The following is a 12,423-nucleotide window of genomic DNA, read 5'->3' on the forward strand; positions in this document are numbered from 1 at the left end:
TCTTTAAGCACAATGTTTACCAAATTTAGGAATTGACAACTATCATTTCATTAACACCGAAGATGTCTTTACTTTCCAGTATCTTCAGTGATACAAAAAAATACAATTTACCTTGTGAGGATTTGATTTTCCAATTTCCTCTAGATCCAAAAACATATCCAAATCACATCCTAATTTCCCAAAACCGTTCACTGAAGAGCCAAAGGGTTTGATAACACAGTCAGGAAAATATGCAGCTGCTAAATCTTCAATAAGAGAACAGGTGAGGTATCGGAGCTTGGTGTTCTCCTCTGTGAGCTGGAATTCCTTCAAAAGTGTGTTCAGCTGATCATCTATCTAGCTGACCAAAACAAAAACCACAAAATATAGGAAATGTACAGGTCATACAATAATCTTACTTCTATAGATTTGATGGCTTTGGAGACCTACTCAAAGTATACTTTATTTTTCCTTCAGTCTTGGAAGATTTTTTTAATGCCCTTTTACAAAACAGTAAGGAATGATGACACTAGCAAAGTTAATAGTTTGGCTGGAATATAAATGATTCCTTTTCTTAAGCAGTGACTTCATAGTATTGTTTTAGGGAATGAAAACAGTAAAATACTCCAGAAGAAATGGTCAAAAGCAAACACAAAGCTAGACATTTTAAACTAATATTGGCAGATCCAATATTAAAGGCAAGAAACAATAGAAATAAGCAATGCTTCAGGTACTGAAGACCCAAGCTCCCTCAGTTCCTTAGCATGACAATGCTATATATTCATTAGGAAGACCAGTATATAGTATTTTGAAACTGTATACTGGAGTTGAGCGCTTAAAATAAAAACTTCAGTGATACAAAAAATATAATTTTTTATATTAAAACAATGGTTCTTATTGGAAAACAATACTGAAAATAAATGAACCATTCTATTAAAAAAATTTTTTTAAATAAGATGTAAGATTAGAAGCAAAGTTTAAAAAATTAGAAAAATCAAACCAAAAATAGTATTGTGATAAATAAAACTTTGAACTAACTTTTTGAAAGGACCACCAAATTAAGCTAAAAACCTGACAAAAATGAATAAGAAAAATTAAAACAAATATAAATAATACTGAGCAGAGACAACTTTTAAAACAAGTTATTTTAAAGTTTATAGGATGCCATGATCAATCATACATCACTGCGTTGACAATAGAAAGCAAACCTGAGTAGTCCAAAGCCAAGGTCCTCTCAAAGTAGAAGAATATATTTACTTCTGAGGTGGACAAATGGGGTGTGGGTGGGCGGATTAAGGAAGGATTCCTTTCATTTTTACCCAACATACTCTGTGACTTGAGGTTTTTATGACATACAGAAAAATGTCACACACACATACACATTATTGAAAGATGAGGAAGTACACCTATAAACTTACACTCTCTGCACAACGAAGTAATTCAAAAAGCTTCTTGCTTGAAGGAGGAGACTGATTACTGCATTGTATACTTGACTGTTCAATAGTCTGGCTTGAATTCTTCAACTTTAAATTGAAGAAACGTGATTTGAATGGAATTGTGGCCTCGGTGCCCACGCTTGGCGTTCGAGCTACATTCTGCAGTGAAGCTACACTTTCCTTTTGACAAAATTCTACAACTGCATAAAGACCCTGTGGCAAAAACATAAGAACATATTTCAAAGTGACATATTTAGCAGAATATTTTAGTTCCTATTTAAAGCAATTATCATTATTAATTTTTAAATTTAAAAATTATGGGTTTCAAACATAAGAATTGGTTTTAATCATTACAAGCAGATTAAAGTAAGAAGCACTATAAAGCAACATCAGTCAAGAAAATCTCCAAAGAATGCTGAACAAGAAAATTAAAGGCAAAACAGATTCACTCTCACTGGTCTTTATCTTTAAGATAACAGAACTATTTCCAGTATCCAAATAATGGAATCATGCAATTATTAATTGCTTCTAATTCTGTAATATTCATATAAGGATTTTTATTCTCATATTTAAAAAAAAACTGTTAAGAAATGAAGATAAGAAAAATGTAGGCTATCAAGAGAGAATCTAAAAGCAACAGAGCAAAAAGTAACTCATGGGGCCTTTATCCTTCAAAAAGTATGAAATTAAATTACTTTTAGAATACTTACAAAGCTTTCATAGAAGAAATGATTATTAATAGTTCCATGTTGGGATAAATATTTGAGAAACTTCTTTTCACTGATTTTATTGGGGCAATGAATTAAAACAGTCCTCTGTGCTTGTTCTTGCCTTTCTTTTTGCACCTCAGAGAATCTTTTTGAGGGAGTCCTGTCTTCAGAGCCTATGAATGATACAAAAACATTTTCAACACACACACAAAATGTAAAGCCTATTTTGGTAAGGTATGTAAAGATTTCATAGCTGATGAAAACCAACTTCAGCCTAATTCCACCTTTTCTTCTCTTCCGTATTAAAGGTGAAACACTTTTCATTTTTTAAAAAGATTTATTTATTTATGCATACAGCACTGGGGTACAGGCCAGAGGTGCAGGGTTGGTAAGAGGATTCACCAGAGACAGAGTTGGGGGCAGAACAGGCCAACTGATGAAGTACACGGGTGGGTCCAGAGAGATTTGCCACGTCATATGGGTCACATCATGGGGCGGAGATCGAACTCATGCTGAAGTGGCTTTAGCTTCTCAGTGCTGTGCTTTAACCCACTGTGCTACCAGGGAGGGCCTGAAACAATTTTCATTTTAACTTTCTCCTGTGGCTATCATAAAAATTTGTCCAGACTGTTTGATTTAACAAGTTCACTGAATAGTACTGAAGAGAGTTCAACCTTTGAGAAACAAAGCCAGGTAAGTAAATCACTTATTTTATATGCATATACAAAATACATGTAAACTATAACACTCCAAAGATCAAAAGAAATTATTACAAGCCTGAATGTATTGAGATGAACTCACAAGTTTAATGCACTAAAGTAAGTTACTATGGTTTTCTTCTGTCAAGGATCATAATCTGCCTCAAACAATTAACAAGGAGTTACCAACTATCATGCAGTCTATGTCACAAGGAAATAAAAAAATATAAAACTTAATTGATGCTCATAAAGAGCTCATGATAATTTTACTAAAGAAACAGAGTATTTTCCCCCCATTTAAAACTATTTCAGGGTTTGGGTTTTACAATCACAAGAAATTAAGACAAGGGCTGTGATAGTCAAATATTAACAATTAATAATCCACTAACCACCAAGAAAAAGGAAAATAAGTATATTGGGAAAAAGGACTCAAGTTCTAAGAACCAAACACCAAATCTTAGCAATTCATTTTTTTTTTAACCTCCAACTTTTTTTTTTAAAGATGTATTTATTTATTAGTACAGAACTGGGGTACAGGCCAGAGATGCAGAGGATGAGAGGATTCAACAGAGACAGAGTGGGGTACAGAACAGACAGATCGACGAAGTACACTGCTGAGGGGAGCAGCGGGCGGGTCAGGAGAGGTCTGCCACGCCATGTGATCTCCTCTGGGACAGGTTGGAATTGAACTCATGAGGAAGTGGCTTAAGCTTCTTTATGCTGTGCTTCAACCTGCTGCACCACCAGGGAGGGCCCAACCTCCAACATATTTAAATTCTAGCTGAGTGGCTTAAAAGTGTTCCTTCTAGAAGTCTGGGGATGTGGATACTAGAAATTATAAACCACCATGTCTGATATCAAACCCTCAACAAATTCCCAAGAGATTAATTACATTTTCTTTCAAAAAGTTACAAAGTTGATGGATAAAGGAAACACAGCAAACATGTTGTACTTTAATTGCAGCAAACTTCAAGGCATTCTAGTGAATAGGACAGAAAAATGTGGGTTAATAACACTAATCACTATTCATTAACATCAAGTCTAATTACTTACCAGAGAACTCCTGGCTCTGACCTACTCCGCATACCTAACAATTGATAAAACACTGAGTATCTTTCCTACACTAGTTGTACTTAAAAATACATCTCTTACCACATATCCTCACCTCCATTCCAGATACCAATATTTCAACATCAATCTGGTATTTCAGGCCTATATTACAGTGGTCTGATTCCTAAATAGGTCTCATTTACTCTAGTGTTGCCCTCCTCAAGCCACTCTCCACACTGTTGAGAAAGTGATCTTTATAAAATAATTCTACTCTAATATTTCTAATAAATAAGGAATTAATGGCTCCCCTGCACGAAACCTTTAATACCTATCTTATGGCATTCAAGATCAAGTCTAAACTACACAGCATGAGTATGGTTACTGGTACCTTGTCCCATCTTCTATCTTCAATGTCAACTTTTACAATTTCCTCCTTTCTCATAGTTCATTTATAGTCCTCTACATACACAATACTATCACATGAAGTAGGCACTTTCAAAGTTTTCTTTTCATTTTTCAATCTGGCAAAACACCATTTATCATTTCAATTTTGCTCAGGTCTGTGGAAACTTCTAACTCTCCACAGAAGAATTTTTTCCACATTTGTACTGCCTCACTTCATTACATATGAAAGAATGTAACTCATGGTAAGCATACACTAATATAAAATATAAGACTAAATGCTGGCCTACATTTAGAATTAAAAACATAAGGCAAAAGCACTTAACAGGGGGTGGCAGGTTAACATAAACAGCAGTATAAACAGGCCCAACAGTTTTGATGAAAACTCAAAATGAGTCAAAGAACTGTCTTAACTTCTGAGGTGAGGATAGGGAGAGAGAAGATATTATAAAATTTCTATTAAAACAAATGCTTTTAAAAATCAAAATACAAGAAGCATAACACTTTTGCACTATTGCCTATAATCTGGAATATATATGTATATGGGATATGAGGACAGTAGACATAATGGATATGAAAGGCTATTAACAGAAAGCCTAGAAACTCTAATAATTACTGGAGAGTTACAGCCTGGAAAAACACTAATGACATTTCAGTCTTCAAAAACAATAGAGAATCTTCCACTTGTGCAGCACCTTACACTTTTTCAAACATCTTCTCAAATTAACTCTCTTCTTAACCTCACAATAGCCTTTTGAAATAAGACAGGTATCGGTATCATCACTGATTTAAAAAAAAAAAACTGCACCAAGTCAGACACCTAATAATAAGCTGGCAGCCAAAGGTAGAACTTAAACTTTCTTTGTCTGCCTGGCATCAATTCCCCTTTGTTCTGGGAACAACACATAACTGCTAAAGAAAACCACTCAATAATATGGTTGTGGTGAGGTGGCTACTTATCCTAGTCACCACACTTAAGCCCCACTAGACACACACAATTTTGGATAGCTCCTCTTGTGTGTGATCAAGCAAAAGCTATTAATTAAGAGTTTTCCAATTCAGGCAACAGATTTTATTCTTCCCACTAGCAACAGATTTTATTCTTCCCACTAGAGAAGGCTACAAGCATGTGAACAAAAAGATGATGGTAGCTATGCCGCCCCCAACTAACACCCCATCCAGAAGAATCTGAGATAATGCACCAACAAATAAAAGCTGAAGAAAACAGTATCTCCCAATGAGCACATCCATCTAGTTGACCCTCCAGCAACTCTCCAGCAACTCTATCTCCTGGAGTTTGTTAATATGGGTGAGCATACCTTCCATCTAGGTTAGTTTCTATCACCTGTATCAAAAGCATCCAGAATAAACACTACCTATTCATAAATCAGCTCTTTCCATTACTCACATAAAAGCTATCCCAGTTCTCTATATAAAGTAAATAAATCTTAAGAAAAAAGAAAAAGCTATGTCAAAATACCATTACTTAAAATATAATACACACACACACACACACACACACACACAGGCCCTCCCTGGTGGAGCAGTAGGTTAAAGCACAGCACTAAGAAGCTGTGCTTTAAAGCCACTTCAGCATGAGTTCAATCCCTGGCCCATCCGAGAGGTGATCCACCTGGTTTGGCAGACCTCTCCTGTCTCACCAGCGGCTCCCCTCAGCAATGTACTGCTCCCCACTCTGTCTCTGGTGAATCCTCTCACCACCCTTGTACCTCTGGCCTGTACCTCAGATAAATAATAAATCTTTTTTAAAAATAGTACGTTCTTGCTCACTATAAACATTTTCCGCCATTATATAGTGAAGCCAAAAATGGAGTAGGCTTATTTAGGAAAAAGTCTATTTCTAGAAAATGTTACTAGATATGCCTTAGCACTGAGTTCTCATACTAAGGGGAAAACATGGATATTTCCCCAGTTCCTTCCAATTACAAAAGTATATATGCTTCTAACAGCACAAAGGTATACTTACCTTCTCTCTTTAAAAATGGAAAAGAAATTCAAGCATGGATTTTGCTGCTTGTTAAGCCACACAGTAGTCTCTATTTAGTCAGTAATCTTTCCCTAGTGATACAAAATGAAACATTTCCTAAGACACTAGCAGTAATAAATGAGTTGTATACCTTGGAATCTAAAGGTCTTATTCTCATCTTTGCTACTGAGCAGCTAAGGAAGTTTGAACTAATCACTTTGATTAGCCTGTTCTTATAAATGGAAGTTAAAGTAGTTCCTTCCATAATTGCTTTAGAGTTTTATTCTTCAAAGAGCATATACTGTCCAACTTACTCAAATTATCTGGGTTATTTGGGATTTTTTTTAACTGAGTGACTGTCACTAAATGTGACATGTCTCACTCCCTATTAATAAGTGCATGATATCAAAAATGTGTGGAGAAAGGGACTTTTATCATTTACATCTGGAAAAATACTTGTTTAGCCTACTGCAGAACTATTTCCAGAAATATTTTTATCTCTTAAAACTGAAACAGCAAGAAAGGGTAGAAATCAACACATTTTGTTGAATAGCTTGACCGGAGGTCTAAATTAGCTGTTAAGTCACATCGCACAAGTTTAGTTCTTAGGCCTCCTCCATCGACAACTTGTGCAAATGGAAATCAAATACTTGTGTTAACGGTGAACTAATGGGTACGTACCGATACAACTTCATTGTTGGGCACCTCGACCGTTCCCCCAAACAACGCCACACACCCCCGACACCGAAACCCAGCACCACCACGTAGCAACAGCGGCGGACTGGGTTCCCCCAGTGAGATCAAAGGAGGACGGCACACAGCCTCACCCTATTGCCAAGGTTGCAGGGCGCATCCACAGGCCACTCCTTGGCCCCCGATCCCAGTCTCTTCCCCCTTCCCTCGCCCGGAGCGGACCGAGGCTACAGAGCAAACCGAGGACAAGGCGCCATCACCTGTCTCCACGGTCCCCGAGGGCTGCTCTTCTCTACTGACGTCGGCGACCGCAGTTCCTGGGCAACAGAGAAATCTGTGCCTAGGTCGCTGGACATGGCCTCTCTGAGCACACAGGGGCAAACGGGTCAACAGCCCAATGCCACGAGCCGCCATTATCAAATTGTAAAAGCCGAAAAGAAAGGGCACCTGCTTTTCCGCGCATGCGTGCTGAGGCATAAGAATGGGAAGCCTAGAGGATCAAACTTAATGGCGTTCGTTTATTCTCCCACAGCTCTTAAAAGAGGAGCTTAGAATAGAATGAACAACAACCAACTCTTTCAGAGTTACAATGATAATCAGAGAGCAAGGTCGTGAGAAAAGAACATGAATTTATACTTGCTGGGAACATTTTCTCTTTACCATGTTCTTTCTATTTGATTTTTAATTCTTGCAAAGAAACTGTTAATATCATCTTTTTTTTTTTTCTTTAATGGAGACATTAAGTCCTGGAGAAGTTATTTAACGTTTCTAAAGTTACACAGCCCATCTGGAGCAGATATGAAAACTATACATAGGTTGTCTGGTATACAGGTTATTTTTTTTCTTGAAATAGCTTTGAGATTTAATTCACATGGCAAAAAAGTCATCCCTTTAAGCTGACCCACTGACCCAGATCAGTCTGTGGATTTTAGTGTATGCACAAAGTTATGCAGCAATCATCACAATAATTTTTAGGACTTTTTCGTTATTTCCATAAGAAAATGTGTGTCCATTAACTGTCAGTCCCGTCATTACACTACCTCTCAGTGCCCTACACAATCACTTAGCTATTTTCAATCTTTATGGAATTGCCTGTTATGGACAGATACATAAATAGAGTCATATAATAGGTGGCCTTTTGGTAACTGTTTTTTGACTTGATATAATGGCTCATTTTCCTGCATATTGTAGCAGCTAGTATTACTTCTTTCCTTTCTTTCTAAGTCCCAAATAATACTCCATTGTATGGATTTGCCACATGTGATTGTCCATTAGTTAAGGAGCATTTAGGTTGTGCTACCCTTCAATACTTGATATTCCTGTGAAAAGTCATGTACAAGTTTTTGTGTGAACATAAGTATTTACTTTTTGGATATTTACTTAGAACTGGAAGTACTAGGTCCTATGGTAATGATGCCATTTTTGGAGTTTGTGCAGGGGTCCTTGGGTGCACTCTGGGAAAGGTTTCACCAGGTTCCCCTTTCAGCAGCATGTGGTGACTTCCAGGCGAGTTTCTCTAGGACACAGAGACCTTAGTTATATTTAAAGAGCAGGTTTATTAGGGAAAAGGACAAACATAAAGGGCACTTGCATAGGCACAAGTGGGCAGGGAGAGCTCCGGAAAGGGACAGGCTTGCTGAGAGAGTCCTGCATAGTTGCAGGCTGCGTTCTTCAGAGAGCTGCCTCCACTGAGGAAAGTCAGTGAAGAGCAGTCCTGGCAGGGTACAGTTTATCATGGTCACAGGCAAGCAGGAGGTTGTTGCCCTGAAGAAAGAAAGAAACGGTGGGAAAAAGCAGGAGCAGTCACAGGTGCGCAGAGAACTGTTGCCTGGGACCAGTACTGCAATTGCACTGACATAGTCTTCTTCATTTGGGGAGGGGCTTCTTTCTTTGTGGAGTGGCCTGTTTGCTGCTGATTTTGGAGAACTATGGGAAATCCTAAAGGGACCAGAGATTTCACAACAGGCCCAATCTCTGTATATTTACCCTCAAGTCTGTGCTTCTTACACTCCCTCACAGCAGTCTGGTACAGCAGTTTGATACCTGTTTGAGTCTTAAGGCACTGGGTTAATGGTCATGTTGCCCTGTCTACCCTCACTCCTTGCATGAATCAAATTTCAATCTTGTGACGTCTTCTTCAGGTTTTCTATTCTTTTCCTCCATCAGTAATTCTGTATTTAACCTTTTATGGAAATCCTAGGATATTTTCCAAAGCAACTAAACCAGTTTAATTCATACACTGCTTTTGTATGAGGGTATCGATTTCTGCATATCCTAGCCAATACTTGTTTTTTTTTTTCTTTTAGTTTTCAAATAAAAACCCACCCTAATAGGTATGAGCAGTACCTTATGGAAATTTTTATTTGCATTTCTATGATGAATTTTAAGATCTCCTGTAATTATTTTGTGTATTTTCTTTGAGAGTGTCTATTCATATTCTCAGCTAATTTTTATTTTTTTGTCTCTTGTTGTTTTTATTTCTTTTATTGTTTTTAAAAGATCTTAATGTACTCTGCACATAAATCATTTATCATGTATGATTTGCAAATATTTTATCCCACTCTGTGTGTGGTACTTTTCTTTCTTGATGGTGGTCCATGAAGCAAAAGCTAACTTAACTTATTTTTTGAAATATTTATTTATTTATGCATACAAGAACCAGAGTACAGGCCAGTGGCATGGAGGATAAAAGAATTCACCAGAGACAGAGTAGGGAGCAGAACAGGCAGATGTTCTAAAACATACTGCTGAGGAGAACAGCAGGTGAGACAGGAGAGGTCTACCACACCATGTGGGTCACCTCCCTGGCCAGGGATCGAACTTGTGCTGCAGTGGCTGCGGATAGCTTCATAGTGCCACTAGAGAGGGCCCGAAAGACTAATTTTAATGAAATCAAATTTTCTCTGCTTTTCTTAAAATTTCTTCTGTTTTTAACCATCTAAGAAATGAATTGTGTAATTGAACATTATAAGTATTTACTCCCATGCTCTTGTTTTTAGCTTTTACTTTTAGGTCTACTGATCTGTTTTTAGATAGATTTTTGTATAGGGTGTGAGGTTGTGGATATTCAAATGTCCTAGCACTGTTTTTTGATGGGACTGTTTTTTTCCCCATGAATACTATTAGTTCATAATAGAAACCTGGATGTCCTTCTGAATTCTTAATTAAATTATTGCTCTGTGTGACTGTTCTTGCCGGTACCACACTGTCTAATTATTGTAACTTTGTAGTAAATTTTAAAATTGAGAAGTGTGAATTCTTTTTACCAAGATTGTTCTTTTTACCAAGATTGCTTTGGTAATTAAGGGTCTATCTATTTCAATATGAATTTTAGGGTCAGTTTACCAATTGCTGCCAAAAGGCAGCTGACTTATGATAGAATTGTAATGATACATCTGCAAATCAAAGAACATAAAATATTGCCATTATCACTGTTAGCAGATAACATGATAATATACATAGAGAATCTGAAAAACTCTGCAGAAAAACTTATCAAAATAATAAACCAGTTCAGTAAAGTAGCAGGATACAAAATCAACACACAATCACACAGAAGAAATTAAGAAAACCATTCCCTTTATAATTGAAACAAAAAATATCAAATACTTGGGAATAAACCTAACAAAAGAGGTGAAGGACTTCTCCAAAGAAAATTATTAAACATTGCTAAAAGAAATTGAAGAAGACACAAAGAAATGGAAAAAGATCTCTTGCTCATGGAAAAATTAACATCTTTAAAATGGCCCTCCCACCAAAAGCAATTTTAAGATTCAAAGCTATCCCTATAAAATGTCAGTGACTTTTTCAAATAGAAAAAATATTGATAAAATTAATATGGAACCACAAAAAAAAAACTTCAGAGAGCCAATGCTCTTCAGAATAAGAAGACTACCTCAAATTGAAGAGCTTTTGTCCAGCCAAGAAAGCACTACATAAAAAACAGACACCCCACTGACTGGGAGAAAATTTTCACATATTTACAAATGATAAAGGGCTGATCACAAAGATAAACAGAGCTGATTAAACTCAGCAAATATAAAGTGAACAAACCCATCAAAAAAATGGGCAGAAGAGCCACAAAGACACTTCTCCAAAAAGGAAATGCAGAGGGCCAACAAGCATATGAAAAAATGTTCAGCATCACTTGTAATAAGAGAAATGCAAATCAAAACCACAATGAGGTACCACCTCACACCAGTGAGAATAGCACATATTAAAAAACAAGCAACAATAAATGTTGTCAAGGGTGTGGAGCAAAAGGAACTCTCCTACACTGCTGGTGGGAATGCGAACTGTGCAATCACAATAGAAAGCTGTGTGGAGGTTTCTCAAACTGCTAAAAATGGAGCTTCTATATCATCGAGCAATTCCACTCCTAGTTATCTGCCCAAAGGATGTAAAAACAATAACTCAAAAGGACACCTGCACCCCTATGTGTGCTGCTACCCTGTTCACAATAGGGAAATGTGGAATCAACCTAAATGCCAAAAATAGATGCCTGGATCAAGAAGATTTGGTATATATACCCAATGGAATATTACTCAGCAATCAAAAAAGATAAACTCATGTCATTTGAGGCAGCATGATGGAACTGGAAAAGATCGTGCTTAGTGAAATAAGCCAGAAAAAGCAAGAAAAATACCGGATGGTTCCACTCATATCAGGAGTTAAGGGATCAGAAAAGGAAAAAAAAAAAATATATATATATAGAGAGAGAGAGAGAGAGAGAAATTGTATTAAAGTAAAAAAGAACAACTAACAACTATAATCCAGAGATATTCTACAGGGAAGGAGAAGGAAATAAGATCAAAACTGGGGGCCCTCCCTGGTGGAGCAATGGGTTAAAGCAAAGTACTGTAAGCAAGTTACAGCTGCTTACAATTCTGGCCCCAGAGATGACCCACATGGCACAGCAGACCTCTCCTGACAAGCCCACTGCTCCCCTCAGCAGTATACTTCACCCATCTGCCTGTTCTGCTCCCCACTCTGTCTCTGGTGAATCCTCTCACTGCTCCTGCACCTCTTGCCTGTACTCCAGTTCTGTATGAATAAATACATAAATCTTTTTAAAAAATCAAAATTGGGTGGCAAGAGCACTTGGGACTGTGGTGATGGCACATGGGTGAAGTGGTGTGGGAAATCCACAGGGATTACAACTGAGATGAAAAATGTACAAAATGAAGAATAATATAAAAAATGTATTTATAAAATAAAATAATAAATTTTTAAAAAAGCATTGCCAGCAAACATGAAACTAGAAAGAGAATGGGAAGAATTCCAATACAGGTGAGGGAACACAGACCAGCCAAAAACTTGATTTGGGATTTCTAAACTGTGAGACAATACATTTCTGTTTTTTGTTTTTTTAAGCTTTATTTGCTTATGCATACAGAACTGGGGTACAGGCCAGAGGTGCAGGGGTGGTGAGAGGATTCACCAGAGACAGAGTGGGGAGCAGAACAGGCGAC

The 12,423-nt window shown here is 37.1% G+C and overlaps 1 protein-coding gene across 1 annotated transcript in view; it reads right to left on the bottom strand.

Annotated features, from left to right (window-relative positions):
- MTPAP (mitochondrial poly(A) polymerase) overlaps positions 1-7,369 on the bottom strand; it is a 19,671-nt gene extending 12,302 nt beyond the window's left edge. The window contains exons 1-4 of the mRNA XM_004691194.2: positions 7,216-7,369; positions 2,126-2,298; positions 1,398-1,628; positions 112-336 (exon numbers count right to left, since the gene is read on the bottom strand). Of these exons, the coding sequence (XP_004691251.1) occupies positions 112-336; positions 1,398-1,628; positions 2,126-2,298; positions 7,216-7,369 (783 nt within the window). The remainder of the gene's footprint in view (positions 1-111; positions 337-1,397; positions 1,629-2,125; positions 2,299-7,215) is intronic.
- Between the last annotated feature and the right edge of the window lie 5,054 nt (positions 7,370-12,423).

This window comes from Condylura cristata, unplaced genomic scaffold (assembly GCF_000260355.1).
Source record: "Condylura cristata isolate star-nosed mole 26May11 unplaced genomic scaffold, ConCri1.0 scaffold00030, whole genome shotgun sequence".
Lineage (NCBI taxonomy): Eukaryota > Metazoa > Chordata > Mammalia > Eulipotyphla > Talpidae > Condylura > Condylura cristata.